The 16620-nt window shown below is 41.4% G+C and overlaps 1 protein-coding gene across 1 annotated transcript in view; it reads left to right on the plus strand.

The window, feature by feature from the left end:
* The window catches only part of Rad50 (RAD50 double strand break repair protein), a 54391-nt gene that overhangs the window by 19028 nt on the left and 18743 nt on the right, over positions 1-16620 (plus strand). Inside the window, exons 11-20 of the mRNA XM_028775891.1 lie at positions 227-384; positions 2092-2267; positions 2937-3174; positions 5121-5310; positions 5788-5914; positions 6268-6461; positions 9595-9705; positions 10418-10510; positions 10593-10706; positions 15864-15991. Coding sequence (XP_028631724.1) covers positions 227-384; positions 2092-2267; positions 2937-3174; positions 5121-5310; positions 5788-5914; positions 6268-6461; positions 9595-9705; positions 10418-10510; positions 10593-10706; positions 15864-15991 — 1529 coding nt within the window. The remainder of the gene's footprint in view (positions 1-226; positions 385-2091; positions 2268-2936; positions 3175-5120; positions 5311-5787; positions 5915-6267; positions 6462-9594; positions 9706-10417; positions 10511-10592; positions 10707-15863; positions 15992-16620) is intronic.

The raw sequence follows: 16620 nt of genomic DNA on the forward strand, positions 1-16620 counted from the left end.
AGAGAGAGAGAGAGAGAGAGAGAGAGAGAGAGAGAGAGAATGTGGAATTGGTTTATTGGTTTTCTCCCGTGTTCCTGTGGGTTTCCGGGGTAAACTCCATTGTCAGGCTTTAATGGCAAATACTTTGATCTGTTGAGCCATTGCACTGATCCCCAGAATTTATTTTTGTTATTAACAGGCTTGACTTTTTAAAGTTGATTTGTTTTGTTTTGTGTTTTCCATATAGACTGACAAAGATGAACAGATCAGAAAAATAAAGTCTAGGCACAGTGATGAACTAACTTCACTGTTGGGATATTTTCCTAACAAAAAGCAGCTTGAAGACTGGCTTCATTCTAAATCCAAAGAAATTAATCAGACCAGGGACAGACTTGCCAAACTGAAGTGAGTTGCTAAAACATCACCACTAATACTGATCTTTATTTTATGCTTATTTTTATTGTTTTAAGCATTCATTGTCATGAGATGGTATGTCGTATTCAATTGACTTCTGGCAATTTAAGTCAAATATAATGGGAGTAGTTGGGGCCTCTCGTCTCTTAAAACTGTAGAAAAAGATTGACATCTGGAAGTTTTCTGTCTGAACAGTACATTACTTAGACTTTTCTCACGAGCTCTCTTAAGTGCTGGTTACATAAGCGGTATTTCTCCGTGAGTTCTAGGGAGATAGTAGATTTAGCTTTTGCTGTATTAAACTAACAGTGGTTTGTTTGTTCCTTGTTTGAGCAGGGTCTCACAATGTAGCCCAGGCTGGTCTCCAACCTAAGGTCCTCTTGCTTCAACTTTGAAGTGCTGGAATTATAATGTATATGTCACCATGCCTGGCTCAAATTCGTATTTCTTTTGCAAGAGTCTTTTAGTGAGTAGACTTTTAAGTTCAGGAAGTTGCAAGTTGTTGCAGTTTTTAAAAAGATAAAGTAATTGGTATAAGCCATGTCACCTTGAAAGAACTGTACAAAGAGGGGTAAGATATCTCAGAAAGTGCCCTTACTGCCAAGCCTCATGACTTCAGTTCATTCTCAGGGGCCCACATGGTGGGAGAGAACTGATTTCTGCAAGTTGTCCTGGAGTCTCCATATGCATACCATGGCATGCATGGCCTCCGTAGTGGGAAAGGAAAGCGGGGTGTACAGCTAAATACAAGGAGTAATTGCCACTGGCAGGCTAAGGAAAAGGAGCTGTCAGTGGAAGCAGCAACTGCTTGGGGAACCAGGACGAGGCAGCAGGAGTGGTGTTTGGGGTCAAGGAGAGCTCAGTAGGGTTAGGTGCTTCTTGGAGACTGGATAGGGTGAAGACTGCACTTGTTTTTGATGAATGAGGGGGATGAGGGACCACGAGGTGAGGAGATGACAGCAACAAGAAGGGACAGGGGAGGTGTTTAGAGGTGCGGTGAGGGAGATCTATGGAATAGAACTGCCACTCGTTCTCTGTCTCCAGTAGAGCCAGCAGGAGGCTTCTACTTGCTCCATCTCATAATCTGGGATCTAAGACTGTGAGCCCCAGAAATATAGCAGAATTCTGTCCCTGTTTATTTATCTGGGGATAGGTCCATGCTCCGGATTAGCAGATGGGTCAGTGTCCTAGGGGGAGCATTTGACTAGAAGATTGAATTAGAACATTCAGTCTGTTCCTCTGACTTCTAAAGAAAGAATATGGCAGAAGTGTAGCTCAGTGGTAGTGTGTGTACTTACCATGCTTGAGGTCCTGGGTTCTATTCCCAGCACAAAACTATATAAAGTAAAAATATAGGAGAATAATTGTTCATACTTTTTAACACTTTTGTCAGACTTTGTCTGGTATCTCTTTAATCAAAATTTTCAAATTTCTAGGGAGTTGGAAAAGACAGTTGAGTGGTTAAGAGCACTGGCTACTCTTGCATTGGATCTGGGTTTAGTTCCCAGTATGCATGTGGTGGCTCACAACCACCCGTAACTCCAGTTCTGTGGCATACAATATGCTTTTCTGACCTCTCTGGGCACCAGACACATACATTGTGCATGTCTGTATATGGAGGCAAAGCATTCTGACATATAAACTAAATCTAAATAATTCAATTTTTTTTCAAATACCCCACATTTGTTTTTATTTTAGCAAAGAACTAGCTTCAGCCGAACAAAATAAAAATCATATAAACAATGAGCTAAAGAAAAAGGAAGAACAGTTGTCCAGTTATGAAGATAAGCTATTTGATATTTGTGGTAGCCAAGATTTTGAAAGTGATTTAGACAGACTTAAAGAAGAAATTGAAAAATCCTCAAAGCAGCGAGGTAAGTTACAGTTTATATTATCAGTTTGACTTTTGAAATTTCATTCACAGGTAACTGCTGAGGATCAAAGATTTTAAGACTTATTTTAAAATTAATTTTAATTGCGTATGTGAGGGAGTATGTGCATATAAGTCAGGTGTCCACCAAGGCCAGAGGCCTCAGATCGTCCCTGGAGGCGGTGTTGCAGATGATAGTGAACTGTCCAGTGTAGGTGCTCAGAACTAAGTCTGCTCCTCTTGCTAGAGCAGAAGTGCTCTTAGCTGCCGAACCACCCCTCCAGCCCGAGCATAGGAGATGTTAGAACTTTGTATGGACCCAAATGACTCGCACTTGTTCCTGGCTGTGTAGTTTCACTGTACAAGTAGCTTTGGGGACTTGGTGAACCTTTCTTGTGCTTCAGACTTATCATCTATAAAATGAAAATAAAGCTATGCATTATATAGTATGTTGAAGAGGAGTAAATGAGATTGTGTCTAAGAAATGCCTAGCACATAGAAAGATCTCAGTAAAATGTTAGATGCCAGAAATGTATGCAAATTGAATATCGAGTATCCTTAGGAAGATTTAAATGTCAAACTCTTTATTTCATTTGGGTATACTTATAAAGCAAGAATAATTATGGAAGAAAGTATGTGTGTCTGACTAGGATTTCTTAACCTTTTTAAATAGCCATGCTGGCTGGAGCCACAGCAGTTTACTCCCAGTTCATTACGCAGCTGACAGATGAAAACCAGTCCTGTTGCCCAGTCTGTCAGAGAGTATTTCAGACAGAGGCTGAGTTACAGGAAGTCATCAGTGACTTGCAGTCCAAGCTGAGGCTTGCTCCAGATAAACTCAAGTCAACAGAGTCAGAACTGAAGAAAAAAGAACGGCGCCGTGATGAAATGCTTGGGCTTGTGCCCATGAGGTAAGCCTGAAGTAGTCATGGGGGCGGGTGGTCTTTACTCTGTGTGCTTCCTGAGACTTGGCTTGAGTCATAGTTATGACAGGTTCTAAACTAGTTCTTGATGTCATTTTCCAAACCTCACAAACAAATTAAAATATGAAAAGTTCTTCTAAAAAACAAAATATTTTTTTTATGTGGGTGTAGGTGTTTGCCTACATGTATGTTTGTGCACCACATAGGTACTTGGTACCCACAGAAGCCAGACAAGGGTATTAGATCTCTTGGGACTGGAGTTACATGTGGTTGTGAGATGCCATGTGAGGGCTGGAAACTAAATCCTGGTCCTTTGGAAGAGTAACCAGTGCTCTTAACTGCTAAACCCCCCTCTCCCCCCAAAATCCCTCCAGCTTTTATTTATTTATTTATTTGGTTGGTTGGTTGGTTGGTTGGTTGGTTGGTTGGTTGGTTTTTCGAGACAGGGTTTCTCTGTGTAGCTCTGGCCCTCCAGCTTTTAAAATTACATTTTATTTATTTGGTGTGAGTATGGATGCAATGCCATGTCATTCATGTGGCCTTCAAAGGACAACTTTCAGAAGTCTGTTCTCTCCTTTCCACCATGTGGGTCCTGGGGATCAAACTTAGACTGTTAGGCTTGGTGGCTGGCGTCTTTACCATTAAACAATCTTGTCATCCCCAGAAGACAACTTTAATGGTTTGTTTTATGTTGTTCTCACCATTAACTCCTTATGTTCTGGGTATGGGCCACCACGTCCAGCTCCAGATAGATCCTAATAGTCCGTTCTCTAGAAGGGAAGTTTCTTACTGTTTAAAGAACAATTATTGTAGCATCTTAAATCATCAAGAGGAAGGGCCACATTGAGAAAGTGTGTGAGAGACTTTGAGAGCAGGATTAGCACTGTATGAATGCTCCTGGTTCTTAGCCATCGTTCTGCTGTCGTAACTGTCCCTTTTTACTTGTAACATGTTTGTGACCACGGTTTTTGGAAGTAATAAGAAACAGAATTAATTACTCATGTTAATATACATATGAAGTAGGAATGATTCATTGTACTTTTCTTTTCTCTCTTTTTTTTTGTATAAGAACTTGTCTGTTATCACAGTACTTTTAGGTTGGCATTTCTTGGTCATAGTGTAGACTTTTTAAAAATCAATAATGGTTACAGTATGTGATAGCCAACATTTGGGTTGCTGTTTTTTTTTCTTGTTATTAGCAGCTAATTTAATTTATTGTACCTTTTACAATATTTACCTTAGTAATTTAATTTTAAGTAAGAATTTGTGTTTTCAGAAATAATCTTTTTTTTTTTTAAAGTATGTACGGGTATTTTTTTTCTTTATGATTGGTCCAATACATGCATGCAATGCTCACGACGACCAGAAGATGTCACTGGACCTCATGTAACGGTTGTTACACACAGTTTTTAGCCACCACATGGGTGCTGGGAATTAAACCTCAGTTCTCCGAAAGAATAACCGGTGCTTTAACTGAGCCATCTCTTCAGCCCCTAAACTTTGAATTTTCTTTTAAAAACTAAATATGTGTTACTGTTTTACAGTTGATATCAATAATAGGTATAGAGCCACTACTTGTCTTAGAGACAGTAAATGAAGTTCAAATAGTGATATTAAAAAAGATTGATGGGCTGGGTGGTGGTGGCACACGCCTTTAATCCCAGCACTTGGGAGGCAAAGGGAGGTGGATTTCTGGGTTCGAAGCCAGCCTGGTCTACAGAGTGAGTTCCAGGACAGCCAGGGCTACACAGAGAAACCCTGTCTCAAAAAAAAAACCCAAAAAAACAAAAACATACTGACATCACTGGGCTATTGACAGGATGTCCTAGAAAGGGTTGGCAGCTTTTCTGTGCTGTTCTTGCCAAAAACACATAGCTTCACTTTAATTTTGAGAAAATGTCAGCTAGATTAACTTTCATTGTGTTTCTTTTAAGGCAAAGCATAATTGATTTGAAGGAAAAGGAAATACCAGAATTAAGAAACAAACTACAGAGTGTCAATAGAGACATACAGCGCCTAAAGAATGACATAGAAGAGCAGGAAACACTCTTGGGCACAATAATGCCTGAAGAAGAAAGTGCTAAAGTATGCCTGACAGATGTTACAATTATGGAGAGGTTCCAGGTAAGCTACTGCAGTTTAAAGCAGAATAAAATTGATTTGTGGGTTTTTGAATGTGAAGTGTGTTAAAAACAGTAGCTAGGCATGGTGGCACATACCTTTAAGCCCAGCCTTGTTGAGGCAGAGGCAGGTGAATCTTTGTAAGTTCAGGGCCAGCCTGGTCTATATAGCAAGTGCCAGGTCAGCCAGGCCTACACAGTAAGACCATGTCCTCCCTCTTTCCCCCATAGATACATATGTATACACACACACACACATACACACACACATATATATATCTCAGCTAATTTTCAGGTGCAGACAACTGATTTGTATGCATTCCTAGGATTAAAGTGTTCATAAGGTTGAGGCATAATTCATTTACCTTATTTGAAGGACTAGAACTTAATTTCACTTTTTATGTTATTAAACTTGGTCTTAAAAGGGTTTGAATCATGATGGTGCAGTAAGTCTCTTAGAAATAACTGTTGTGTTCTTAAGATGGAGCTGAAAGATGTTGAAAGGAAAATTGCACAGCAGGCAGCTAAGCTGCAGGGAGTAGACTTGGATCGGACTGTTCAGCAGGTTAACCAGGAAAAACAGGAAAAGCAACACAAGCTGGATACAGGTAATGTGTCTTTGTTCACATGCCACAAAGGTGTCAGTACTTGCTCTGTGGAAGAGCCCACTGTGCATTCATTCTCTTCTTTCCAACTATCACTGCTTGGCTTCTTTGCTTTGTGCAACAGACTTAGAATTGTAGACGGTCAGACGAGCTGGCTCTTTCCCAGTGGGACCTGCCCTGTGAGCTTCACCCAAGAGTGGCCAGGGTGGGGACAGCAGGCAAGATACCCTGCTGTGTGCAGAAGGGGGGCCCTGGAATTCAGCCTTTGAATTGTGTGTACTTGAAGAACTCAAAGAATGATAGTGGTGTTGTCTGTACCCAGCCACTAGCCACTGTGTCATTATGTTTCTGTGCAGTTTCCAGTAAGATTGAGTTGAACCGTAAGCTAATACAGGACCAGCAGGAACAAATCCAACACCTGAAAAGTAAAACAAATGAGCTGAAATCAGAGAAACTGCAGATAGCCACCAATCTGCAGCGGCGTCAGCAAATGGAGGAGCAGACTGTGGAATTATCCACTGAAGTTCAGTCTTTAAACAGAGAAATAAAGGTAGCAATGTGCATACGTGCTGTTTTTTAAGTTACTTCAGGCACAAAATTCAAAATTGTTGTTAATGTAACACATAATTACAGCTATTGTGAAAATCAAGTGTAAGTGTTAAAACGCTTCGTGTGATTTCTAAGTGACAGAGTGGGTATTAATAAGTAAGGATTTGGGAAGAAGGGGTTGGGCACGTAAGGAAGACCCAAGTGTCTGCTTAGGTGGTAGATTTCATGTTACTGGAAGTGGCCAGTTGGTGTCTGCCATGGATACAACACTTGGGGACACCTATATGTCAGCACTGCTTCCATTTGCTCTCATGTGTGATTCAGATACTTGCCTGTACAGTGAGCAGGCATGGACATGCCACAGACAGTGAAATGTACCCACTGGCTTTATCTCAGTGAATCAAAGCAAAGGTCCTAACCCAGGATTTCTTAATTAGAGTCACTCAGTAAGCACTACAAAAGTTACCCAATTTATTTAATAGTAATTGTTATAAATGTTCCTTCTTAAATAATTTGTGGACTAAATAAGTTGGGCTTATAACACAAAATAGTATTAACTTGCACTAGTCTTGGCTGGTTATAAATGATTTTTACTTAAAATATTGAGTGCCTCCCAGCCCTGTTGAAATAGATTACCAAGTAGGCATGTGTAGAAAAAAGAAACTGGGATTTTAAAGCCCCATAGTTACCCAGAGGAATCGAGGTTGACTCTCAGAAAGATCTTCTGACGGGGGCTGTGGCTTTCCACCATACCACCATCTCCCAGCATGAGAGAACACCAGGACTGAAGTCACAAATGAATGGCTATGTCTACCTGTAACCTTGTAGGTTCAGAACATGTTCAAGATTTCAAGGTTCATTGTTTTAAACTGTGGTTATCATGTATGTGTTTACAACAGCAGTGTTATAAGGGATTTCTAATTAGTGCAGTAGTTTATCATTTGAAAGTCCTCTTTCTTCCAGAATACGTGTGGGTACACCACCATCAGTCAGTATGCTGCTACTACCATGAAAATAACTGCTTAACTAACATGTAAGAAAGAATGTTGGACTGAATGACCTGCCTAGTCTTTGATCACATAGAGCTGATATAGGTCCATCGGTTCCTGTTGAGCTCTTAAAAATCCGTATATAAAACTATGTGGTATAATTGGGACCATGTGGCCTAGATCAATACTCTAATCATTTTGGTAGACTCATGTCTGGAACCAGGCTAGGTTAGACTCTTAGCTATTTCAATTGATTATTTTATTTATTTGATTTACGTCCTGACCACAGTTTCCCCTCCCTCCTTTCTTCCCAGTCCTCCCTTGCTTCCCTCCCCTCCATTCACTCCTTCTTTTCTCTTAAGAAAATGGGAGGTTTCCATGGATATCAAGGAACCCTGGCATATCAAGTTGCAGTAAGACTAGGAGAGGCAGCACAGTAGGGAAAAGGGTCCAAAGGCAGGTGACAGTCAGAGACAGCCCCTGTTCCTGCTGTTAGGAGTCCTCCATTAAAGACACAAGTGTGACATGTACAATGGGCCTAGATCTGCCCATGAAGGTCCCATGGTTGGTGGTTCAGTCTCTGTGAGCCCCTATGGGCCCAGGTTAGTTAATTCTGTGTAGCTTCTGTTGTGGTATCCTTGACTTCTGGCTTCTTTAGTCCTTCCTCCCCCTCTTTCGAAGGAAAGCTCCACCTAATGTTTGTCTGTTTGTCTCTGTATCTGTTCCAATTTTTTGCTGGGTGAATCCTCTGTGATGACAGCTATGCTAGGCTCCTTTCTGCAAGTGTAGCAGAATATCATTAATAGTGTCAGGGTTAGGCTTCCTCTCATGACATGGGTCTCAAGCTGAGAGAAGTTGTAGGTTGGCCATTCCCTCAATTTCTGCTCCATCTTTATCCCTGTGTATCTTATAGACAGGACAGATTGTAAGTTAAAGGTTTTGTAGCAGGGTTGGTGTCCAATCTCTCTATTGTAAATCTTGCCTGGTTACAGGAGATGGCCAGTTGAGACTCCTGTTGAGGTGATTATTTAAAATTGGTCACTGGTTAAACCGACTATGTAAGCTGCAGTAGCTCTCCCTAGCTCAGCCGACGTGCGCACTACTAGAAACGGCCAGCCAGAAATACCAGCCCTGCTACCCACGATCTTCCACACTGTCTCCACAAGGCTGGGCAGTGCCCAGACCATCCTGCCATCCACGCGGGCCCAGTAGGAAGATGAGACTCTAATGCTTAAATTATCCAAAAGTTTATATATTTGGTAATGATCAATAACAAGATGCCCATACAATCAGAAGTGTAACCCAATATCCAACCTAGATATACCAACTACCTCTGACTGCTACAGACATGTGAACATCCGCCTCCATGTTCCTTTTTTTCCCTCCCTCCCTCCCTCCTCCCTTCCCTCCCTCCCTCTCTCTCTCTTCCTCTCTGTCTCTCTGTCTCTGTCTCTCTCTCTCTCTCTCTCTCTCTCTCTCTCTCTCTCTCTCTCTCTCTCTCTCTTGTTCCTCTCTCCTAGCACCTCCTCTTCTCTTCCTCTCCTTACTCCTCCCACCTTAGCTCCTCCTACACTTATCTACTAGAAGTCTTAGCTGGAGTCTCCTTGTAGATTCCTGGGAGTTTCCATTGCCCTAGGTATCTAGCTCATCCCAGAGATTGCCTGCCACCCACCATTCCAGTTGTCTCCCCCAATACTCAGCAATACTCCGTCTGCTGTCCTCCCCTAACCTAATCCCTCCTGTTCCCATCCCCTCCTCTCTGACCCAAAATATAAGATGTCTATTCTATTTATTTCCCTTTCTCAGTGAGATTCAAATGTTCCCCTTTGAGTCCTTTAGCTTCTTTGGGTCTATGGATTGTAGCATGGTTATCTATTATTTGATATGGTATGGTTGGTACCTACTTCATCTACTTTCATGACCTTGAACAAGTTACTGTTTGTGCCTGTTTCACTCTCTGAAATCTGTGGATAAAAGTGATGGTACCATATTCATGACCGTGTCAAGAGACAAAAATAAGTTCACATTAAAGCCTGACATCTGGGATCCATTTTATTAAGGCTATAGAACATCTAAAATAAGATAATGGAGTGTTACATGACTCTACATGATAGTCTGGTTTTGTATATGTGTGTGTGTGTTTAGGATGCTAAAGAACAAATAAGCCCTTTGGAGACAGCACTAGAAAAGTTGCAGCAGGAAAAAGAAGAATTAATCCACAGAAAAAATACAAGTAACAAAATGGCTCAGGATAAAGTAAGTTCTTGGTTATATATTTTACTTACTCAGTGTCTGTGTTAAACATTTATAGCACTGTTATTTCCTGTAAATAACTGCTAAGATAGAGTATCTTCAGGTTTGTGATCCCTTAGAGCTGGAGGTCTTCCTCCATTGCTCTCCAGCTTACCCCGTGAGGCAGTCACTCTCTCACTGAACCTGAGTCTCACTGGTGGGCCTCCAGGATCCTCCTCCCTCCCCTACCTCGATGCTGAGGTTACAGGCACACATAGCCATGCCCAGTTTTGGTTTTGTTTTGTTTTGTTTTTAACACGGTTGCTGGAAATTTGAAGTCAGGTCCTCAGGCTAGCATAGCAAGTGTTTCTATCCACTGAGCTGTGATAAATTTTTGATATTAGTAAATTCTTGAGTATAGCTGGCTGTCCTGGAACTCTGTCTATAGACCAGGCTGGTCTCCAACTCACAGAGGTCCACCTGCCTCTGCTCCTAAGTGCTTGGATTAAAGGTGTGCTCCACCACCACCTGTGTTTTCTCGAGGCAGTCTCATTCTAGCTCTGTCTGCCTCGGCACTTGATGTGTAGGCCAGGCTGGCCTTGGAGTCATGGCTATCCTCCTGTTTCAGCCTTCCTCCCAAGTACTAAGATCCCAGGCATATACTACCATGCCCAGCTCATCTAGTGTAAATGTTTTTGTATGTATGTGTTTGAATTTTATAAATGTTTTCCCACAGATCAATGATATCAAAGAGAAAGTTAAAAATATTCATGGTTACATGAAAGACATAGAGAATTATATTCAAGATGGAAAAGATGACTATAAGAAGGTAATTAAAACAAAATTAATATTTCTTTGTTTTTATTTAAAGTACTTAATGATTTTTAATTTCTTTTCTTTTCTTTTTTTAGCAAAAAGAAACTGAACTTAATGAAGTTGTTGTTCAACTAAATGAATGTGACAAACACAAAGAAAAGATAAATAAGGAAATGGGAACCATGAGGCAGGATATCGACACACAGAAGGTAGGCTTGCTGCCTGAGGGTGGGGTGTCAGCACTGTCGTGCGTCTCATTAAAATAGAGGATAAACTGGACGAAAAGCCAGGAGAGGAAATAACTCGTTTCTCTTCTACATTTTTTATTTTTCATTTTTATTTTTAACAAAGGACTCTGGTGGTAAAAGTTTAAACATGCCGGGCAGCGGTGGCGCACGCCTTTAATCCCAGCACTTGGGAGGCAGAGGCAGGCGGATTTCTGAGTTTGAGGCCAGCCTGGTCTACAGAGTGAGTTCCAGGACAGCCAGGACTACACAGAGAAACCCTGTCTCAAAAAACCAAAAAATAAAGTTTAAATATAAAAGGTCAGACACAGTGATGGTAGCACATACTTTTAGTATCAGCACTCAGAAGGCAGAGGCAGGTGCATCTCTTGAGTTCAAAGGCAGCCTGGTACATATATTGAAATCCAGGCCAGCTAGGGCTATTTATGGTATCCCATCTTTTAAAAAAAAGTTTAAAGATAAAAAAAACATTAAGTATCTCCCTCCTCAGTCTCCTTCTTAGATGTTGTTTCTTTCTTTTTTCGAGACAGGGTTTGTCTGTGTAGCCCTGGAACTCTAGATCAGAACTCACAGAGATCCTTCTGCCTCTGCCTCCTGAGTGCTGGGATTAAAGGTGTGTGCCATCACTGCCCGGCATATTCATATTGTCTTAAGCCAGATTGGATGTTTGCTTTATTGCTGTGTTGTACATGATAGTTAAAATTTCTTTGAAGACTTGAGGATATAGCTTATCGTTAAAATATTTGCCTTTTGAGGATTAGCCAGAGCTCTCTACTGGGTATCTGGCTATATCACCGAGCATTTTTTTTATTGTTTCATTGAGACAGGGTCTCACAGTGCAGGCTGACCTGTAACTAGTTGTATTGCTGAAAACCTTGAACTCCTGACCATCCTGTTTTCACCGCCCAAGTTCTGGGATTACAGGCATGTAAAACCATGCCCAGGCATTTCATGTGTGAAATACAAGGACAATTGGCCTGACCTCATACATGTATTTGGAATGTCTGCTTGTAGTGTGAGCAGACAGCTTTCAATGAGCTTCGAGCCAGGAAAGGAAAGAAAAGAATTTCTTTGATGTCTCTTGAGCTAAAATATATTCTTTTTAAAGATTTATTCGTGTGTGTGTGTGTGTGTGTGTGTATGTGTGTGTGTGTATGTATGAATGTATGTATGTATGTATGTATGTATGTATGTATGTATGTATATGAGAATGTACATGCCTGCGGGGACAAGAGGGCATCAGATTCACTGGAACTGGAGTTACAGGTGATTGTGAGCTATCAGTATGGGTCCCAGGAACCAAACTCCCATCCTCTGAAAGAGCAGCAAATGCTCTAACTGCTAAACTGTTTTTCCAGCCCTGTGGGACACACTGCTTTTTCTCTAGGACATCAGCCCTTCAGGCTCTTGGGCTGGTGATGTAGCTCAGTTTGTAGGGTACTTCCCTAGCATGTAGGAGGCTTTGGATTTGATCACTAGCACTGCATAAACTGTGTACATGTGTGTTACACATGCAGTGTTATACATTGGAATCCCAACACTAGGGTGGTAGAGGCAGGAGGAAGAAAGAATCTAAGTCTTAGACCACTGCCTCTCAGGTTCTTGGGCTAAATACTGAGCTGTGTTTCTGGCATCCTGGAATCATCGAGTTTGCCAACACATTGTTGTGAGCTTCCTCTGTAATTGTGTGAGTCAACTGTCCTAATGATTTCCCCCTCACATATCTGTATGCTATTGGGTCTGTTTGTCTGTCTGTCTGGAAGTCAAAAGTGACAAACTGTATGCATTATTGCAGCTGAGCTCTGTGGCTGGGCACTCACTTGGTATGTGCATGTTTAAGTCATGTTAAGTTATATCTTAAAATTCGCCTAGTCTCACAAAGACTTGATGTACCAGGGTGGGAAGACACCCAGGGGGCCCCCACCCACTCAGAGGAGAAGGGAAGGGGGAAAGGATTGTGAGAGGGGGTAGTGGGAAGGATGTAAACTGACTGTGTTAAATAAATAGTAAGAAATAAATAAGAAAGGGAGGGAGGAAGGGGGAGAGAGAGGAAAAGAGGGAAAGAGAATGAGAGAGAGAGAGAGAGAGAGAGAGAGAGAGAGAGAGAGAATATGAACGAGTGTGAGAGAGAACATGAGCAGGCTGAGAAGTCATGAGGATCAGGCTAGTAAGCAGCGTTCCTTCATGGCCTCCATCAGCTCCTGCCTCCTGCCTCCAGGCCCCTGCACTGCTTGAGTTTCTGTGCTGATGTCCTTTGTTAATGAACAGTGCTGTGGAAGTGTAAGCCAAATAAAACCTTTCCTCTCCAAAAAACAGTTTCATCCTAAAGTCATTTGAAGTCTACTCTGCCTCCCTTCTTTTGGTGAAGGAAAAATATATATGAAAAATATATATGAAGGGAAGGTAGAGATTATCGACATAAAATTTATAGTAAATTCACCCTATTTTGTCATGTTTTGAATACAGTACTAAACAGCACTGGTGAAAGCCAAGCACAGTGAGACACACAGGCTGTGCCTAGTGCTTACTGCTGAGTTCCAGGGACACTGAGTGACCATGGCTCAAAACAAAAAATACTGTAGACTGTGAGGAGTGACACTCAAGGGTATTCTGGCTGCCACACACAGACATGTGCAAAACATCAAACAGTACTGATGAACTTTAAGTGCTAACCTAGTTTTCCTTTCATTGTCTTATTCTTTTTTGGGGAGGAGGGGGTTCGAGACAGGGTTTCTCTGTATAGTCCTGGCTGTCCTGGAACTCACTCTGTAGACCAGGCTGGCCTCGAACTCAGAGATCCGCCTGCCTCTGCCTCCCAAGTGCTGGGATTAAAGGCGTGCGCCACCACTTCCCAGCTCATTATCTTATTCTTTATATTTTGTGAGCCGCAGTTAGAATTCCCACTGCTTACAATACAAAGAAAAATTGGACCCCAAAGCTCTTTACAAGCAGTTCCTAAGCCAAGCAGTGTCTTGCTGTACTTAGCCTTCACAGTGTTAACTTTACAGTAGGTGGCATTATCACCATATTCCATGCAGGCTGATACTTAGAGAATTTAAATTAGTTTGCCTAAAATTATACAATTTTAAAATGAGAACAACCTGACTTCACAAGCTGTTGCCTTTTACCTACTGTGCTTTCCAACTAAAGTAAGAACAGAAGCTAACCTAGAAGAAAGTCCTATCTTTTTGAGATCTGTGTGCAGCCAGGTTAGGAATGTTCCATGAGAATCACTTACCTCAGAGTGATAGCATTTTATAAAGAGCTCCTTCACTTATCTCAAAAGTTAATTCAAATATTAGATCTCACCAGATGAGAGTCATAGTAGTGCCTTTCCGTTTTCCTAATAAGGAAAAACGATAAGCCAGGTTCGCCATGGCAAGGCTTCAGAGAGCACAGCTGCCTGCAGCGTCTTGGGTTGCCTCAGACACTGAACACTTACAGCCATGTCACTTTGGCTACCTTAAGCTGTTTATAATAATTCCTCTCAAGAATTTGTATAATGGTACCTTAACTTTTTTTCTTCTCGAGAGTCTCACTATTTATCTCTGGCTGATCTGGAACTCATTCTGTAGACTAGACCTGCCTTGAACTCAGATTGTCCTGCCTCTGCCTCCTGGGTGCTGGGATTAAAGGCGTGCGCCACCACTGCCTGGCTTGATAATTGTTTAAAACAAATAGTGGTTCTCAGGAGTACAGTTGGATATAAACCTTTAGCATGCATGAGGAGAGCCTTGTCTCCCCTCTCCTAGTACCACGTCCATCACTGTGTGAAGCAAGTACAGTCAAAGCTCTGCTCTTTCCTCTGCTCCCACATCACTGAGTTTCTACAAGTTTCCCTACCAATGTCAGCTTCTAAATTGTCTCTTAATATTTTTCTCTTGTAATTCGTTATAATCACCAGGAAAACTATCCAGGTAGTTGTGCCAGGTGATTGAGTATCTTTTTTTGTTTGTTTGTTTGTTTGAGACAAGGTTTCTCTGTGACAGCCCTAGCTGTCCTGTAGACCAGGTTTGGCCTCCAACTCACAGAGATCTGTCTCTCCCTCCTGAGTGCATCCACCACTATGTCTGGCTTGAGTGTCTTTTTAAGGATTAAGACCACTTAGAATCAACAGCCAGGTTTTTTAATATTCTAGGTCAACTGGCAGAATGATCTCAAATTCACAGCTGTGTGTAACTTCCCATTCCTTTGTGTGATTATGGGTAGAGTATCCCTCATCCAGAGGATTAGGCACTAGCAATGTTTCATATTCTGTAGTTCTTTGAATTTTGTAGTAATTACATAGAGTCTACTAGTTGAACATCCCTAATCCAAAAATCTGAAATGCTGTCAGACCCATTATGTGGATTTTGGATGGTCAGAGTAGGACCACTCAACTAGTAGTTATCAGGCTGAAGGCAGAGGTTGTATCTGATGTACTCTAAAGGATCTAATAGTCTGGGCACACACAGGCGATGGAAAGACTAGGAAATAAAGTAGGGGAGACCTTAGTTTGTATTGATCTCAAGATTTGTTAAAACTTGTTTTTCACTAATGTTAATGGAGCAGCTCTTCAGATCAGCAGGCTGTGTAGTGGGGCTTCTGGGAAAGATGATCTACCAGGTGATAAGTATGAAATATAGTGTCTGGGCTGGGTACGGTGATAATACACCTTCAATCCCAGGAGGCTGAGGCAAGCAGATCTCTTTGAGTTCCAAGGCCAGCTAGGACTTCAAAATGAGACTCTGTCTGAAAAATATATAATAATTAAAAATAACATCTGGTTAATCTTTCCGTTTAGGATTATTATTTTGTGTGTATATAAAATGATCATATTTAATGACTACCAAATGTTCTGAAGTAAATAAGTACACAAAAATACATGGCCTACTCATTTATTAACAGGCTTATCCCCCGCCGAAGAAGAGACCTTACTTCATGGACAGGAAGGGGCAGTGTAAGCTGTTCTGTCCTTCCTGTCCCTTCCATCCCACTGGCTGAGTCTCCCTCTGGTTAGTTTAACTATTAGGAAGGTGGTGCTTTCACTAGCTGTCTGCATGTGCCTGTTAGTGGCTTGTTAGGGAGGTCATGTCCATGGCTTGTTTGTTTTTGTTAACTGATAACAATAGTTATGTCTAGATACAGGAAAGGTGGCTACAGGATAACCTTACACTAAGAAAAAGAAGAGAGGAACTGAAAGAAGTGGAAGAAGAGCGAAAACAACATTTGAAGGAGATGGGACAAATGCAGGTTTTACAAATGAAAAGGTATGTTTTCGTAAATTGTGTTTGTTGTTTATTTTTGAGGTCTCCTTGTGCACCCTGGGCTGGCCCCAAACTCTTAGTGCCCCTGCCTCCACCACTGGAGGGCTGGAATTAGAGATGTGATCACTGCACACAATATAAAACAGCGTTTCATTTCAGTGAAGGTTCTTGCTATTATAATATAAAGAGACCAGGAGCTGGAGTGATGACTCAATAATTAAAAGTAATGGCTGTTCTTCCAAAGTACCCGGTTGGATTCCCAGCACCCAATTTTCTGCAATGAAGTATCCTCCTAGATCCTTTTCCCACAACATTACTTTCTTTCTCTTTCTTTTTTGCTTTTTTTTTTTTTAAATGAGTATTTTGCCTACATGTATGTGTGTGCACCACGTTCATGTAGTGCATGTAGAAGCAAGAAGACAGTGTTGGATCCCCTGGAGATTGTAAGCCACCATTTGGGGTTGTGGGAATTGAACCAGGGTCCTCTAGAAGAGCAGTCAATGTTCTTAACTGCTGAGTCATCTCTCCAGCTCAAGCTAGATTTTTTTAAAAAAATAAGTACTTCTGTGGTTAAAATTTAGCTATTTTCTTTCTTTCTTTCTTTCTTTCTTTCTTTCTTTCTTTCTTTCTTT

The sequence above is a fragment of the Grammomys surdaster genome, unplaced genomic scaffold (assembly GCF_004785775.1).
Source record: "Grammomys surdaster isolate TR1022 unplaced genomic scaffold, NIH_TR_1.0 262, whole genome shotgun sequence".
NCBI lineage: Eukaryota > Metazoa > Chordata > Mammalia > Rodentia > Muridae > Grammomys > Grammomys surdaster.